Source organism: Rhamphochromis sp. 'chilingali' (assembly GCF_963969265.1).
Source record: "Rhamphochromis sp. 'chilingali' genome assembly, chromosome: 13".
Taxonomy (NCBI): domain Eukaryota; kingdom Metazoa; phylum Chordata; class Actinopteri; order Cichliformes; family Cichlidae; genus Rhamphochromis; species Rhamphochromis sp. 'chilingali'.
This window is the reverse complement of record NC_137940.1, coordinates 33,180,058-33,196,835: the sequence shown is the minus strand read 5'-3', so window position 1 is coordinate 33,196,835 and position 16,778 is coordinate 33,180,058. Positions and strand designations below refer to the sequence as shown.

At 41.8% G+C, this 16,778-nt stretch overlaps 1 protein-coding gene and 1 long non-coding RNA gene across 2 annotated transcripts; one reads left to right on the top strand and one right to left on the bottom strand.

Moving 5' to 3' along the window:
* Nucleotides 1–638: 638 nt before the first annotated feature.
* Nucleotides 639–1,759, top strand: LOC308409128. The gene is made up of 3 exons (XR_013973950.1): nucleotides 639–892; nucleotides 969–1,081; nucleotides 1,167–1,759. It is a non-coding gene; the product is annotated as an uncharacterized lncRNA (long non-coding RNA).
* A 3,746-nt stretch (nucleotides 1,760–5,505) lies between these two features.
* sesn4 (sestrin 4) lies at nucleotides 5,506–16,480 on the bottom strand. The gene is made up of 9 exons (XM_080900853.1): nucleotides 16,275–16,480; nucleotides 10,048–10,230; nucleotides 9,727–9,909; nucleotides 9,340–9,588; nucleotides 8,810–8,900; nucleotides 8,561–8,682; nucleotides 7,142–7,308; nucleotides 6,881–7,025; nucleotides 5,506–6,086 (listed from the first exon to the last, which is right to left on the bottom strand). The coding sequence occupies exons 1-9, from the start codon at nucleotides 16,338–16,340 to the stop codon at nucleotides 5,997–5,999; spliced, it is 1,296 nt and encodes a 431-aa protein (XP_080756979.1). The 5' UTR covers nucleotides 16,341–16,480; the 3' UTR covers nucleotides 5,506–5,996.
* Between the last annotated feature and the right edge of the window lie 298 nt (nucleotides 16,481–16,778).

Here is a 16,778-nt window from a genome sequence, read left to right as displayed (position 1 = left end):
AATTATAACTCTTTCCAGGACCTAGTAATATTTTTTCCTAGGAGGATATGCTATGCAAATATCTTGAGCCTCCAAGGACTTTGTAAATTGGTCTTGGGATCCACCATGTAATACCATTTGGAAAGCATCTGATAGGCAACAACCTAATTCTTCAGCGTGACAGTGATCCCAAACAATGCCAATACAATAAAAGGATACCTGGATAGAAAAACTCACAATTGAACTCAGTCCTGGGCCCTGTTTCAGGAAGCCGGTTTAGTGGAAAATCTGAGTAAGTATACCCTGAGTTAACGAAAACTCTGGGTTTTCGGTTTCACAAAGCGAGTTCAGCTGAAGCCTGAGTGAGTCACTATGACGACACACGCCGTGAAGCTAACCTGCCCCCTAGCAGGTTTACTACAACTAACCCTGACTGTCTCCGCCCCTTTGTCGGAAACCTGACAGTAGGAAGTGTCGGACATGGCGTGCCACTTCCTTGAAGAGCCAGTAGATCGTGAAGCCCAAATTCTCCGCAGAGCTCTCCGCCGGGAGAGAGTGATCAGAGCGCGTTTGGACATTTTATCATTTCCTGATGATTGTCTGTGCGAACGTTACCGTTTCTCAGCACAATCTGTAATTTATTTGGATAACATCCTCAGGCCATATATTACGCATGTGACACATCGCGGACATGCTCTCAGTTCTGTACATATTATTTGTATTGCACTTCGGTTTTTTGCAAACGGGAGCTTTCTGTATAATATTGGTGACGCTGAGCACGTTTCCAAGGCTACCGTCTGTCGGGCAGTTAGGAATGTTACAGTTGCACTGAAACGTCTCCTGTACACGTTTGTGGTGTTCCCCGGTCATAGACCCACAAGATTCATCAAAGAGGGATGCCACAAAATTGCAGGTATCAGGATGACCAAAACTTAATTTATGATGTGGTGATACTTGAACTACTACTTAAATTTTACATTTATTTTCAGGGTTCCCAGGCGTGATTGGCTGTATAGATGGTACTCACATTCCAATCATTGCTCCTTCAGTAAATGAAGGAGACTATGTGAACAGGAAGTCTTTCCACAGCATTAATGTACAGGTACATAGTTCCCTGTAGCATTTCAAACTAACAAATTATTTCATCATAGTAATGGATGCTAATTTGTGTTCTCTGCACTGTGAAGATCATATGTGATGCTGCCAACATTATCACAAATGTGGAAGCCAAGTGGCCAGGCTCTGTCCATGACTCACAAATATTCCGTGAATGTACACTGAGCACAAAATTTGGACATGGTGAGTTGAAAATACTTTAAAATATATAAAGACCAATTGCTTCAGGGACATTTGAACTGAAGTGTATCCTTCTGTCTTAGGAGAGTTCACTGGCTACTTGCTTGGTGATAGGGGGTATCCATGTTTACCCTATTTGCTTACCCCTTACCCTGACCCTGAACCGGGCCCACAGCAGCGATATAATCTGGCTCATTGCAGGACAAGAGCCAGAATTGAAATGACTATCGGAATGCTTAAGGCCCGGTTCCAGTGCCTGCAAAGACTCAGGGTCACCCCAGAAAGGGCATGTGACATTATTGTGGCATGTGTGATTCTTCACAACATTGCCACAATTAGAGGAGAACACTGTCCTTCTGAACCAAACAGCAGTGATCCAAACCATGAACATCCTGACCCTCCCACGGACATACAAGATGGAAGAGCAGTCAGAGACACCATATGTCACAATCATTTCTTTTGACCCATCACCTCAACATGTTGAAAGAAGAATAAATAGATTTTTTGTTCAACTGGCTTTATTGGTCACCTGTGTTTCCTGTACACAAAGTATTAAAAGATGTAAACCTCATAAAGTGTCTCTGTTGCTTCCTCCTCTGTAACAGCTGTCAATGTTTCTTCATTATTTTCCTGTAGTAAAGAAATAAACAACATTGCTGTTCTACTGTAAACTCATATAATCTGTGGAGTATTACTCACAACTGCATGTTGGTCTGGCTCAACAGGAGGCTGCACCAGATGCAGTACACCATCACCATCAACTGATAGAATATGAGGTTTATACAGGTCACTTATAACTTACAAGGGACCAAATGGCAATTAACAAACATACCAATCACCTTACACTTCATTGTCATTATGCTCTCAAAGACAACCAAGACTGAGGGAAGGCAAAATCAGTAGGAAAATAACTTCACTACAAAATAATCCATTATGGTAAAGAGTTTATCAAATGAATGAGTAGCACTGCAAAGGTGACTGTGAAGAAAGGATGTATGCACATCATGTATTATTTTGAATTTACCCCCTATGTAGGCACTTGTGTCTTGCGGGGTTATTGACTCAGAGGATGTCCCCGCAGAGATGCCTTCGGCCACAGGGCGCCCACTGTTTTGGCTGAGGGCCAACTGCTCAGCCTCTGTGAGTGGTGGTGGTGGAGGACCCCCACCTGTTTTTCGGGCCTCCGCTTTTTTTCTGTTGGCTATAACGGGTCACATTTGAGCATACAGAGTAAGCAAATATGTACTTGTAATGTGCTCAGATAATTTCAATAAGTGCTTACAGACAAAATTAATGTAGCCTCTAACTGCAATTGATTTACATGGGACAAACAGACCAAGCACTATGGCTCATAATACAATTACACCTTACCTGTTTGGACTATATTTTTATATTTCGTTTTTACTTGCTGCCAGGAACGTTTGGGGCCTGTTGGGTTGCACCTGCGCTCACATCACGTCACAAAATAAAATGTATAAAATAACAAATAAAATAACATATGATAAAATAACGTGTTAAATGGGTGGAAATCCCTAGATCAATGTTTAAATTAACACTCACGCATTGACTCTGTCGGCTATGTTTTGCCATGCATGCTCACTTTCTTTTGCAGCTGTCGCTGTGTTACTTTTTTCCGCGGAATTTGCATGTTATCGGCATATGCTGCCATCAGAATTTCGGCCTCAAGCGCTGTAAAATACATTGACCGCGCCTTCTTTCCCTCCGTCTCCATGGTGACTCACTTAATCTGTGCTCCACTGATCAGGGCTTTATGTATCCTCGTCCGCGCGCTTCACTTGGGGTTAAAGCAACTCCGCGTTGACTGAACTACTTGTTATCAGCCTTTCTGAAACCGAATATTCCGAGTTGGACAGTTTGGGGTTACTCAACCCTGCGTATCGTTTTTCACTCTGAGTTTTCTAAACAGGCTTCCTGAAACAGGGCCCTGGACTGGCATTCCCAGAACCTCAGAATTATTGAAAAATCTTGACAGAGAACAGAAAAAAACACGGCAAACATCCGAAGAAGTCCGGAGAACTATTCCTGAAGACGACTTAAAGAAATGACCAGTTCAGGCTGTGTTGAAGAATAAAGGTCATACTAAATATTGACTCGTACAAACACTGTTTTTGCCTTGCATATTGTATTTCCATGCATGTTTGTACTTTTCAATACATTCCGTTGCCTATTTCCCAAATAGAAAATATAAAGAAATGAGAGATCGAAATATCATATATTATCACGAGTACACTGGCCAGTTCTCTGGCACTCAGCACTATCACTGATGAAATCTATCACTAGAAGCAAGCAGTCTCTTTGCAGTGACCTCAGATTGTGCTGATGATATGTGATGCCCCATTTACCTAAAAATAAGTAATTCAAACATATTTGATGTCGTGGGAAGTGATAAGACATCAAATCAAACAGCTGAAAACAGAAAAACAGGCTATGAGCGCTTGTTTCTGAACTGATAGCAGCAGCACTGATATAGCACTGCCCCCCAGTGGGCATTCAAGAAGCTGCAAGTGGCCTATGTAAAATAAGAGATGTTTTTATACAATTATGTTTTCAATTACTGTAAGTATAAACAGGAAAAAAAATCAAATAAAAGAAACCAATAAGATTTAAATCACACCTTTTGAAATACGACTTGTGAATCAGAGAGTTAAAACTGAGCCAAAGGTATCAGCTGGCAAAAGGATTTATGAGAAATTAAATGTCTGGGTGGACCACAGAGCTTTTAAACTAAGTAGCCTCAGGCTTTTCTCTTTGGAGGAACAGACAACAGTAGGCAGATTTATTTTTCATAGAGCATCTTTATAGAAAAACATTTCTTCACATTTTCCAAAAAAAACCAAAAAAAACCATTTTTTTGTCTTTGCACTTATTCTCTTTTTTAGGTTATTTATTTTAAGGTAAGGTCCTTTTTTTTTTTTTTTTTTTTTGTAAGTCTACTAAAGTTGAACATTTTTAACATCCATCTGTGTCAAAGGCTCTTGCTGAGTTGCTGGGGCTTGTAGAAGGTGTCTGTTAGAAAACATGGGCGTTCACAGCTGCAACGTTCATCAGAACCGGCTCCGACCTACACCAAGAAAGAAAAACAAGAACTGTTCCCACTCGGGCAGGAAAAGCTTTCCCGCCTGTCAGCCGGGCTCGTTTCCGGCCCACGTTCAGCCTCCAGTCGTCACATCCTTCCACTTCAGCAGCACTCCAGTTTTAGCCTGAAGGCACCTGTGTTAACAGCGCTTTTTGCTTTAGTCGATATGGACTTCAGTTTCTGTTCTATATCCTGCAGTTACCAATTCTAAATCTACAGTCTGTCACACTTCTACAACTACCCAGGCCGCAGCATGACAAGTAGGTCCTACTGTCACCCAGAAACAAACAAAACAAAAAGTACTCCAAAAGTTTACTACCAAAAAAAAAAAAAAAAAAAAAAAAAAAAAAACTGTAAAAAGAAAAGACAGAAAGGAGATACAGGTGTTATTAACAGCTACTCTGCACATCGCTCTGCTAAGTGTACCACGGGTTCTCTGCTGTGATGATCTACTTCGATACAGTTCACACAAAGAAAGAAAAGCTTTAACACAAATCCCCGAACAAAAATCTGAACTCACAGATCAACCTTAAGTGTTATTTATTTTTAAAATTGCTCCAATTGATTTTTTGTACTTTTGTGAAAGGTTGAGGTCTTAAAGGACCCGTGGTCTAACATTTAGTCTCTGATTTGATCGTCTCTGAAGCGTGTCAGTGGGGAGAGAAAAAAAAACGTGGCTCAGCTTACTCGTCGCTGTAAGAAACAGCTTACTGACTTCTTCAGATTAGTTTCAGAGTCCCTGTGCCAGAGCTAAACTGAAAATATTAGAGCAATATTTCACTGAAATATCCTGAAACGCGTACCTTCACTCAGAAATCGGGGCTGGGAAACAAAAGCAGAGTCTGAAAGTTTGAGGACAAACAGTCAAATCTTTTTCTCTCTTTTTTTTTTTTTTTTTTTTAAACACGTCATAAAGACGAGACCCACAAACTCAGTATGTCTACTCATTAGCTACCTTGCATTATAAATATATAAAGTTTAAAAAAGTGCTTATTAAAAGAAACTATAGTGATGTGATAACTTCCAGCAGTGTCATTCTCATTTTTGTTCTTGACCAGCATTAATACGAAATGTCAGGGAGAGCAAAACGGTCGTCCTTCACAGTCCTCCTCCAACACTGACAAGGATTGTCCACAAAAAAAAAAAAAAAAAAAAAAAACCCAAAGAACTGGTCTCCCATTAACATTCATTCAACGTGTACACAAAGATATACGTTTTTGGAAAAGCATAGTTAATACAAAAGGAGACTTCTCAAACTAAAGAGGAGAGTATTGGCCACTGGTAACACACTGCTGCTGCGACCGACTGGAACACAAGACGACAGGTAAAAATTAAAATAACTAGCAATAATTGCACATAACCTTCGAGAGCCAAGATGTCTGATAAGAGGACTTCACAATAAGATGAGTTGCAGGAGGGGTGTGGCACGCTATGGTTTAAATATACTGGATCTGAGGAGAAAAAGCACATTCAAAGAGGCACAGCTGCAAACAGTGCAGCTCTGTGTCCTTAAAAGTGCCGCTCTCACCCCACGTCACTGGCTGCTCTTCAGATGTCTTCATCCTCTTGTTTCCGGGTCTCTCTGTACCGGCGAAGAGTTTTAATGACGTGCCTCTACATCCTCTTAGGCAATCATGTACTGAGTGATGGCTCTCAGCGCGTACAGCAGCTCCGCCTGCAGCCGGGCCTCCATGATTAGTAAGTTTATGTGTATCTGAGGAGAGAAAAAACTAAACATTAACACCGAGGGCTGATGCTAGTGATAACTAACAGTTTCTGGGAATGTGTTGAGTGGACAGGTTGATGTGACGGGGAATGCGCACATTTGTTGGAGTTATGCTTCTAGTTCAAATCTGTGCTGTAGGGGGCGCCAGTATTACTCCCTGGTTTGAACATGTAAACCATGAGCCACAATGCATTTCATCCTTCTGCACTTTGTCCCTGCTTTCCCATCTAAAAGCTAAAAATCACAAAATATATTTAAAAATCTACACTGCAGATACACCATAACCCTACACCCTGACATCCACCTGCAACATCCTGCAACTTTAATGGCCTGTTCAGTACTCTTGTTTCCAGCTCTTCAGTTGGTTCAGAAAAAAGCTGGCAGAAAAAGTGCTGAACTGACCAGCTTGGAGAGAGAAATCCCAGAGCAATGCAGGCACACCAGTACGAGCATAAAATACCTGAACTGGAAGCTTCTCGGATGAGAGGTGAAACATCTTCAAGAAACTTAAGTCGCTTTCTTTTTAAGCTCCTTAGACCAAGTATAAACCTTTATCAATGTGGCTCGAGTCAATGCAGTTCTTTTCCCACCTGATTTTAGCGTTTCTTGGTTTAGTTTTAGTTGATAATGACCTCAGTTCAAAAGCGAAAGCTCTGCTGATCCTGCCAGATCCTTGTTTTGCTGCATTTGTGCCAAATTAAATATTGCGGCTCTCACTTCTAGCGTCATACGTTGTTTGCAGACATGACAACTTTCTTCGTAACACGAAAAAATAGTCTTACCCGTTCTGAAGTCTTAAGTGGAGTCCATCTCAGCGGACACACTGGAGTTTTGGTGGAGTCCGGAAAACAGGCCACAGCCTTGACGTACAGCTTCAAATCTCGCTCCAGCAACTGGTTCACTTCACCGTAATCGTAATCATCGTAGCTGCGACCAAAAGCAAACACAACTTTAACTATTGAACACACACACAAAAAAGCAGGTTTCTGTACGTCTCTTGTATTTTTTATTTTTATTGTTTCGGCACGAAGTGGCAGCCTCACCGTATTCCTAACACACAGTGGATGTAATTCCAGATCGCCCTCTTCAGGTCGTCACTGTGCAATGAGGAGAGGGTGGCTACGCTCCTGAACCGGTCATCCAGGAGGTGCCCAATGTCAGAATACAATCTGTTGACTAAGGAGAAGCCGTGATCTTCCCAGGAATAGTCCTAGAGGGGGAAAAAAGGGGTCACATGAGTTTTCCTCATTGTGAGCAGTTCTGAAAATTGCAGTCAAATAGAAGAACATAACATTTTTTTCCTCGTGATTGATGCCAAACCTTTAATCTATAGAGCTTAAGTAGTAAATATTTGAAACTACTTTTCAGCATTAGTAATGCTTTTATTTGCTCTACTTTTGTTTTATGATGATCCCCTAAGGCTAGCCCCACCAATCTATGTACCATGCTGTTCTTCATTTTGTGGTTTTTAGAGGCATTCATTTGTAAAAATGATCCAAAAGCGTTGCAGAATATGATTTTGTTATGATTCTTCAAGATTTCTCCCAGATATGTACTAAGTCCTATCTCCACACAGAAAGATCCTGGCCAGATGATAGAAACCCAGGCCCTTCTTGCTCTGAGGCAACAGTCAACTGTGTCACCGTGCTGCTTCCCATCAGAGAATTATGCCTTCTGCGATACATTTATTAGCGGACATCACCTTCGCTTTGTTTTCAGTGTTTAGTAACTGCTAAACTACAAGCTTCGGGCTCTTCCTGCCATATGCTTCCTGAGCAGCTGCCTCACAAGCCAGGTCTCTATTGTGGTGGTCCTCAACATCTTTCAGCCACCCCTACAGAGAGGACATGATGCCACTAACAAGCACAAATGGAGGACAAGTTAAATGATGCCATTTGGGGGCAGCTTGAGCTGTGGGATTTAGCTTTTATAGTGAAAGTAGGAAAAAAAAGTAGAGGACTTGGAGAAAAGAGACTCCTAGCTCTCTGTTGTACTGTTTCTTCTCCTGTTAACAAATACAGATTTTCTGGTAATTTACACAAAACTTACATTTCTAAAAGCTCTTATATCTATTTTCATTTTATATTGTGCCTTATGAACTGGACCATGATTAAGAAAACGCATCTAATTAAAATATGAAGGGGAAAAAACTTCAGCTCACATCTTGTTAGTTATTCCTCTCCTGTTGGTCTGTGAGCCAAAGCAGTGTGTTAAAATGTCAAAGAAAGTACTGATTAACTCACTCTGCCTCGGGCTGCCTGATACCAAATTTACATGTTAATTTGGCTACCAGCATCTCAAAGTGCTTCAGACTGTGGCACAGATGCACTTCAGCAGTGGAGAGTAATAAAACTGTGCTAATGTCTTTAATAGACACCAGCCAGACAATCGGAAACTCAGAACAAAAAACAAAACCCTACACATAATCACACTGACACGTTCACTGCTATAAAGACACTCACCTGAACTCTGAACACTTGGAAGTGGTCCTCCTCCTTGCGCGCAAACTCCTGATAGCAAAAGTCAGGGTCTGTGATAAAACGCGAAGGATCTGCGAGGCATATCATCTCCTCCTCCTCCGTGTCTTTAAAAGAAATGATGAAAGCAAAGGAGATGATGAGGCTAAGTAAGGAGTGGTAAACGCTCAGGTTTCACACTGTGCGACTTCACTAATGCTCGAAGAGTGAGTGGGAATGTCTCGGTGGTGTTACCTGTCTGCTGGAGTGTTTGCTTTTCACGCTCTTCCTGGGACTTCTGGATCCTCTCCTTCAGACACGTCACATCACCACTTGAGTCCAGAGACTGTCGATAAAAAAAAAAAAAAAAAAGTATCTCATCAAGTTTGATATATTAAAGCAACTGCTAAGGGTACAGAAATAATCTAATTGTGTATGCAACATCAGAAAATATCCAACTGAATTTGATGATATTTATCAAAGGAAAAATACTGAACAAATTAATCGGTCATTTTACACTATTAAACATTTTTTCCAATCCTTATTATATGATGTAAGGCCAGTGAAATAAAAAAATACACTCCTAAAATACATTTTCATCTGGTAAAACTGGTGATATTTACTTTGGCTATCTTGGCCTTTTTCTTCTTATTCCTTTCCACAAGCACCAGTGGGTTGAGTGATACCAGTATTGCACATATTGGTCCCTTTTTTAAAGCTATTCTAACTATTTATGAACTAATTTCAGTTTATAGCTTCAGATATGTATATAAGTATATTTTTACCCGTCGTCGTGTTATGTGTTCGGAGGGAGTGGCGAGGGACTGAGGCACATTGGTGTTGCCGTTGGCAGCGTCACAGGGGCAGAAGGTCGGCGGAGTACCGTTGGGAGATTTGGAGGAGAGAGGGACAAAGTCTGCGTCTGTGTCGCATCCAAACACAAAGCTGCAGAGGGAGTGGCAGTGGGCCAGGATCACCACGGCCTGCACCAGCTCAGCCAGTGACCAGCACTGCTCGCCCGCCTTCAGCAGCGTCTGGAGAGCAGAGGCAAAAACAAACACACATTTAGAACGAGGAAATGAAATAAAGCAAAGCATCAAAGTATTTTTTTTTTTTTTTTTTAAATACTTATGTAAATGTTACATTTTATCCGTGGTCTGTCTTTGCTGTACCTGGATATGCGAGCAGGCGGTGAGCCAGGGTTGGTGGGCCAGCACTTTGTTAATGTTGTCAAGGAGCCGAAGGCGAAGGGGTGCCACCTCCAAACCCTGCAACCACTTGGGATCCCCGCCCACTCTCAGAAAATGCGCTGAGTGCAGGTACACCAGGTAGTTGCAGTGATGACGTGCTGCAGCCTGTTAGTCACAGGAACAAAGATGAAAACTCAAAAAAAAAAACAAAAAAAAAAAAAAAGCTTTGTGTATGTTTGGCTGCATGATGACAGCTGGTGAGGGGTTTGGATGTATCCTAGAGAGAAAAGCCAGGTCACTAACCATGATGGCGATGTAATGGCGGTATGGCAGCGGCAGGGGGCCATCCATGTGCAGGATGTAATGCTGTGTGCGCAGGAAGCTCTCCAGGTACTGAGGGTGAGACGCCATCTGCTGGGACACGGCATCTACACTCCCCCTGCTGACCAGCAGTGACACTCGCTCCTTCTCACCATTCACCATCATCTGCAGAAACAGTGACAAGGACGAGAAAGACTGTTGGTTTCTGGAAGAGGGACCTTAAAACCATATTGTACCATAAGATATAGTTCTCCCATTTTGTGGGAAATAGCTATAATGGCTGAAACAAAGTGCTGACAGAAGAAAAAAAAAAAAAAATGAGAACATTAATGGCTGTGAAAAATCTTAAAATTATGCTGGATGAAGCTGCTCTGAACTACACCACTGTAAATCCAAAATCTTTGGCTCTTTGGTGGAGTTTGGACGTCACTAAAGAGCGACTTTGATATTTTACAGACAAAGCAATCAGTTAATCCACAATGGGAACACATTTTATTATTTAAAACTGGCAATAAATAAATATATGGGACAAAAAATAAAAATAATTCAGTAACCCGAGGATGACTTTCTTTTGGAGTAATCGTTAGATCTGTAGGAAAAAACAGGCTAGACTTCTGTGTCCGTGACATGGACCGAACTTGTTTTACCCCCCCATAAATCAGCTGAAAGAAAAACAGCCTTGGGAAAACAGCAGTGATACAGGCGCCACTGGCAAGTGAGCGCATTCCTTGCATTATTCCTTCTCCAAATAAAACAAGCAAACAACAGTAGCTCAGCTGAGAGCTCGTCAGACAAACAGACACCATGGCAGGTTGGCTGCAGCAGGGCCAGATGCTTCCTAGTTCAACACCACTTCATTATTATCAAACACAGAAGCAGCACTGTGGATTTTTTTTTTTTTTTCTTCCAAAGGTACTTCTACTTCTGTGAAATGAAAATGGACAGCAGCCTGCTAAAACTACAGGGGGAAAAAAAACACCCATGTTTTCCTTAGAAAAGGGGATTTACATGCTGGGAGGAAGCACAGACGAAGCAACTAATGTGAAAGTTGAGCTTAAGAGGCCTTGAAGAGGGAAGCTCATGAGCAGCAGCAGCAGCAAAGAAATTCATAAGCCCTAACAGACAAACAAGGGAGCGACTGGGCTCAGGAGCCAGAGGCCAAGAGAAACAGACCCATGCGGAGAGGGGAGCTGGATCGCCCTCATGGGCACAGCCTCTGTCACCATCTTACAATCGGTTCTAGGAAAAGGTGTTTGGGAACTCAGCCATGAGCAGGAATCAGCTCCACCGTATGTGAAACCCGAGTGTGGACGGCACTCATCAAAGCCAAATGTTTCACTCCAGTTTGGCAAAGACTTCTCCCTTTAACAGCTGAACGTCTGTCAAGGATTACTACTGTCCTGTCAAATCACAGACGCCTCAGCTTATGTCACAGATAGTCGTAGCAAATGGCGACTAGAAGGACTCGCTGCTTAATTTTAGCCTTGTACAGATCTTTGGTATTCAGCTCCATGTGGTATTTCACTTCTCCCTGCAGTCGACCAGGGTTTCCTCCTGATCCTGAAGGAGGCTCCACCTCTTGACCTATTATAGACTCCATGCTCAGATCTTAAAAAACATGTCAAGACAGCACAGATTTAACAAACGTCACACTGAGACTGACTTATTTGTATAAACTACGAGTTATTTTAACTCTAAGGAGAATGCAAGGGAATAAAATGAGCTGGCAGTGAATAACGCAAGCTTAGATGCAAACCCTGACCCTCATTTATCTGTCATCATACATGAGAAATGGTTTGAATGGGAATGTAGAGTGCACAGGTGCCTGCCAATCAAAACCTGACAAGAGCACATTCACAAGAGTAGGTCTGATTAGTATGCTGAGCTGCAGAATCTAGGTTACAGCTCCATCAAAGCACTAACTGGCTCGATGGGGCCTGCACCGTGAAGAAAACACACCAGTCAAATAATTAACATGTAAGGAGATCTGCGCCTGTTTTTTTTTCCTAGTCTTTTCATTCCGGCATGAAATGGACTCCAACATAGATCGATCATACTTTTAGGCAAATACAAAAAACAATGACCAAGCTGTGCAAGCACAGAAAACTTCTTTATAGGACTAATTATTTTCCAAGTAATTTTGCTGGACAATATAAAAGATGTACTGTTGTGACTTTTTGAAATATTGCCAACTCAGTGAACAGATAAAGTACCCACTGGGGACACTCAAGTTGCTAAAATTACTGTTTTATATTATTATGCACTAGTACCTGCGATGAAAGAGGAATCCTGCCTCAAGTGTATACCCTTCTCCCCTCACAGTTCATATTACATAAATCAGATATAAGAAAGTGAGACACCATTTCATCAGGAACAAGCTGGAAAGGGCTCAGGATGGGTTAGGATTATGATGGAGGAGAGCACAGAGGCTACAAAATAACTTGCCACCAAGAAAGGAGCTGTGGCTGCTGCCATTTGGAAGTTTTTCAGTATATTACAAAAAACCCCAAAAACAAAATCTTGTTCTGACCCCTCAGACTGTGCACGAGGCTCAGCAAGCTCAGCCACACCACAGACAGTATAAAATAGGAATGTAAGGCAGCCGATTGTTTGGTGTTTTAAAACCAGGTTATATGAGCAGGAGACTGACTGTGGCAGCAAACCTCACAATTTCTCAATCACAACTTGTCAACCAATGAACATATCCTGGATTATCCTTTTAACACTTAAAATGACCAAAATTTATAAAACAGCTCTAATGATTTAGAGGGTCCAAGGGCTGTTTTCCAATCCATTTCTATAGGACCGTTAATCTTTTTACAACACTGTCAGCTGTGAGAAAGAATGCACTGGCTTCTCGTTTTAGAGCCTGAAGCCATCTCCATGTTTGTGTATCTCCACCTGTCTATGCTAGGGTGTGATTTTATATTTTAAATACTCCCATGAGAAAAATAAGCAACTGTAAACATATATAAAAGGGAAAGTATTTCAAATCAGAGATGGGTATGGTTAACAGTTAAACACCAGTCTACAATCCCATCAACATTATGACAAACCCTCGGCAAAATAGGAAACTAACCCTGAAAATGGCACTGACACTCACCCTGCTGATGCATCTTTTCTCGGTGTGATTACTTCAGCTAAAAAGGTTACCGTTAGAGAAGTCAAAGCCAAAATTAAGGACTTGTGCAAAGAACTAAAAACCCACAGTGCTAAGCAGTATTGTCAAATTTTAGCAAACACCCTGCATTCGTCATCACACAGATAAATACTGACAACACTCATAGAAACACACAGAAATCAGAAAAAGCAACCCTCTAATTGTCATATTCTGTTAATTTTCAAATCTGAAGTAAAATAAGCAACAAACCTACTCTTTTAGAGACTGAGGAGATGGGATTTGCCATCACATAATCAAAGAGGAAATTGGTATTTTGCAAATTTTCAAACATGTCTGGACAAATACAAGGTAATAAGTCAAACTGAAACAGGAACTACAGTGGATGTGAAGGCATTCAGAAAGCAGGAAATGACACATCCTACAGGTTTATGGTGTCTGTTGAGGACACAGAAGCAGAAATCAAATAGAAAACAAAGAGTTTACAGTATGCTCATCAATACATTTCATTTCAAAAAATCCTAAATTTTGCTATTTTTTCATGTCCTAGCTCTGTCTTGAAAGTGATCTATCTTTATCCAAACTAATCAACATTTTCTGATTTATATGCGCTGTGGGAAAAGCTTTAGGCAGATGTATTATTGTCCCAATACCCAGCTTTATTGTTATTGCCTGATAACAACCCAGAGAAGCTGCACATAGCTTTGACAAGGCGATATACTCCTTACTGGCCACCCACATGAACACAAAAAAAAAAAAAAAAAAAAAAAAAAAAATTGCACTGAAAGAAGAGAGAAAAAAGGGTAAGTAAGGGTGGGTGGTCATATAAAGCAGCATCATGTCTGCAACTGTGTATGCTATTACAAAGCATATTGTGGTTTCACATGTACACTCGGAAGCCTATCAATTCAGCTTACAGTACACGCAGAAACAAAGCAATTTTTTGTAGTCAAAAACAGGCCTGAGGGGGTGACATTAGAGCGTTGCTGTATTCAAATCACAAGATGCAGTCAAACTTGTGGCTTGCCTGCAAAATATTAACATAAACAACCCACAGTAGGGCCTGTTGTGAAAGAAAAAGATTCACAGGTGCAGATCATTTGACATTCAAAAGAAATCTCCTTTTTCCTCAACACGGGAGAGGACAGATAATTTGTGTATTGATCAGAGAGGACTACGGATGAAATGAAAAACAGGGATGACGTCACCGAGAGGAGGAAAGGTAAAGGGAGACAAAGACAGGCTTTGATAGCTGGCTGACAAACAAGCAAGGCTAGGAAGGAGAGCGCTGGACTAAGATGACACACAAAGAGAGGAAAATTACACCAGCAGCCGCTTCAGTGTGTTGGTGCGTGGTGGGCTGCAGGAGGGGGCTGCTGCAGATATAGGAGAAGGACATTCAATCTGCATTCCTTACTGAGTCTGGGAGGGGTTCAACCTCATCATGCGCCCACCTTTATCACCAGAAGAAGCAGCTTGGGGGGGTGGGGAGGTGTTGCTCTTGCAACCTGAACTTGGGGAGTAGTGCAAAACAAACCAGCTGCAGCCAAGATTGGAAAAGGAGAAGGAAGGGAAAGAAGCTGGAGCTTCACATACAACACAACCAAGATAAACAAAACACTGCTGCAGGATGATTGGGGGGGGAACAAAGGCGAGCATACATACTGCACATGAATGATGGGACCTGTCAGAAAACATGGCATGCAGGTAGAGCAAGGACACTGTAGGGGTAGAAAAGACTTTCCCTGATAATTAGGTCTCACAAACAAGCAAAAGGTTTAAGGTTATCAAATCAAAAGGCAAATGCACGGCCAGTATATATTGCTTATCGTTTGTCTCCAGTTGCAGCAAATTTATGTAAAAGTATAGCAGCAGTAAAAAAAAAGCAAAAAAAAAAACAAACAAAAAAAAGCAACGCATATTAGTCTTTAAACACAAAGTAGCTGCTCACATTCCTGCTTGTTTTGTTCCATTTCTGGACCTCTAATCTGCAGCAAATACGTCTCTTTCGGGCTACAACTTGGGACAGCGCCCCCTTTTTGTTGTGAAGTGGAAAAACACCGGCAGAGGAGAAAAACAACTTTGATTGGCAGTCCAGTTGAAGCCAGCAAAAAACAGCACAATAAAAAAAAAAGTTGCCAACATTTAGAGGCACCGCAAGCGACAAAACCCGCACAATGCCCGTCAATCCTTGAGGATTAGGTATGTCTACACGCTGAATGTGTCCTGCAAAACCCGTGCTTGTGTGTTATTTAGGAGTAAATATATGGTGCTGCATTACTTCACAGCCACTTCTCTCCCCAAACCTTCAGATGATGTCATCGTCACCTGCAGCTTTCTCCTCACACTGCACCGTCTTATCGGGCTCTTAGTGCACGGACACATTAATAATCCGCAAAAGCGACGCCAAATTTAACACAAATATTAAAAGGAAGCGTTTAAATCTTCTCCCTCCTGTGGCAGAACAAAGGCAGAGCCGTCATCTCGCAGTTTGTGCGGTTAGGGTAATGTGTTCGGGCCTGGTTTTATTTACAGAAAAAAACCCAAAAAGAGAAACAGGTAAATTTGTAGCTTTAATCGGTCAAAATTAAGCGTTAAAACAGCGAGAAAGCGCTGCAAGCTTTACGTGACGCTTTAACGGCTGGAGATGGAAACCGAGCTCAGTGCGGTCCTAACCCCCATATTCAACCACTAAAACCCCACTTCTCCGCCGTCAAAATGTCATCTAAGTCAAACTAGTTTTCTTTGTGAACTGTTAAGCGTTAGCGAGCTACAACGTAAGTTTGCTGCGACTGTTTTTTTCCCTTTCCTTTTTTTTTGGTCGCTAATGTTAGCCAACCGTTCGTTAAAAACTTTGAAAAACAGTTAAATGCAAGCTAGCCGTCGTCTATCACCTCGTTTTAAGCTTTAAAAGGCATTGAGAGTGAATTCAAGAGCTGCCAAAAAAAGGAGATGTTTTCTTTGATATAAATGATCCCTTAGGCAAATGAATGAACGCTACTGAGTTAGCCGCTATTAGCTTCAATTGTCCTAAAACTAACTTACCCCCCTCCCCCTTCTCTGTCGAAATTCAGCTAACCTTATAACCTACCTGTTTCTGGACTCGCTGGCACTGGGTTCTCAGGGGGTACTCCATTTTATTCGTACAGAAGATCATTTTCCAAAAAAGTGTGCTATTTCATGGATGCGGCTACGTCCTTTCTTGGTGCTTTACCAGCTAGCTAACAAAGGCAGAGAGCCTCTGCTGGCTTCTGTCAGTCTGTAGCTGCAGACCGGACTGAGACGAAAACCTTCCTGCAGCTGAGCTGACAGCTCCAGTAACAGTGCGTCCAATCAGAGCGCAGGGGGGCGGAGCTCCAAATGCTAATGAACATCTGCAAACAACCGAGCAGAGAGAGGCGAAAACAGGCCGGGCAGACCGCGGGGCTGGACTACTAACTTACCCTGGGACGGGAAAGTTACTAGGAAGGAGCACTCCGTGTTATTTTAGCTGCCACTAAAGACTTCAAGAACGCACAGGTTCCCCTCCCCCAACTTTATTTTCATCAACATCATAAACAGAACTGCAAAAAAGTCCACAGATGAAAGAAAAAGA

What these genes read in the sequence shown, in the direction of transcription:
- sesn4 (XM_080900853.1), bottom strand. Translation starts at nt 16,340, where the DNA reads ATGATCTTCTGTACGAATAAAATGGAGTACCCCCTGAGAACCCAGTGC. An exon ending in GCCAGCGAGTCCAGAAACAG is followed by an intron (nt 10,231 to 16,274) that starts GTAGGTTATAAG and finishes CTGTTTCTGCAG; the next exon opens with ATGATGGTGAATGGTGAGAA. An exon ending in CACTGTGTGTTAGGAATACG is followed by an intron (nt 7,026 to 7,141) that starts GTGAGGCTGCCA and finishes TTTTGGTCGCAG; the next exon opens with CTACGATGATTACGATTACG.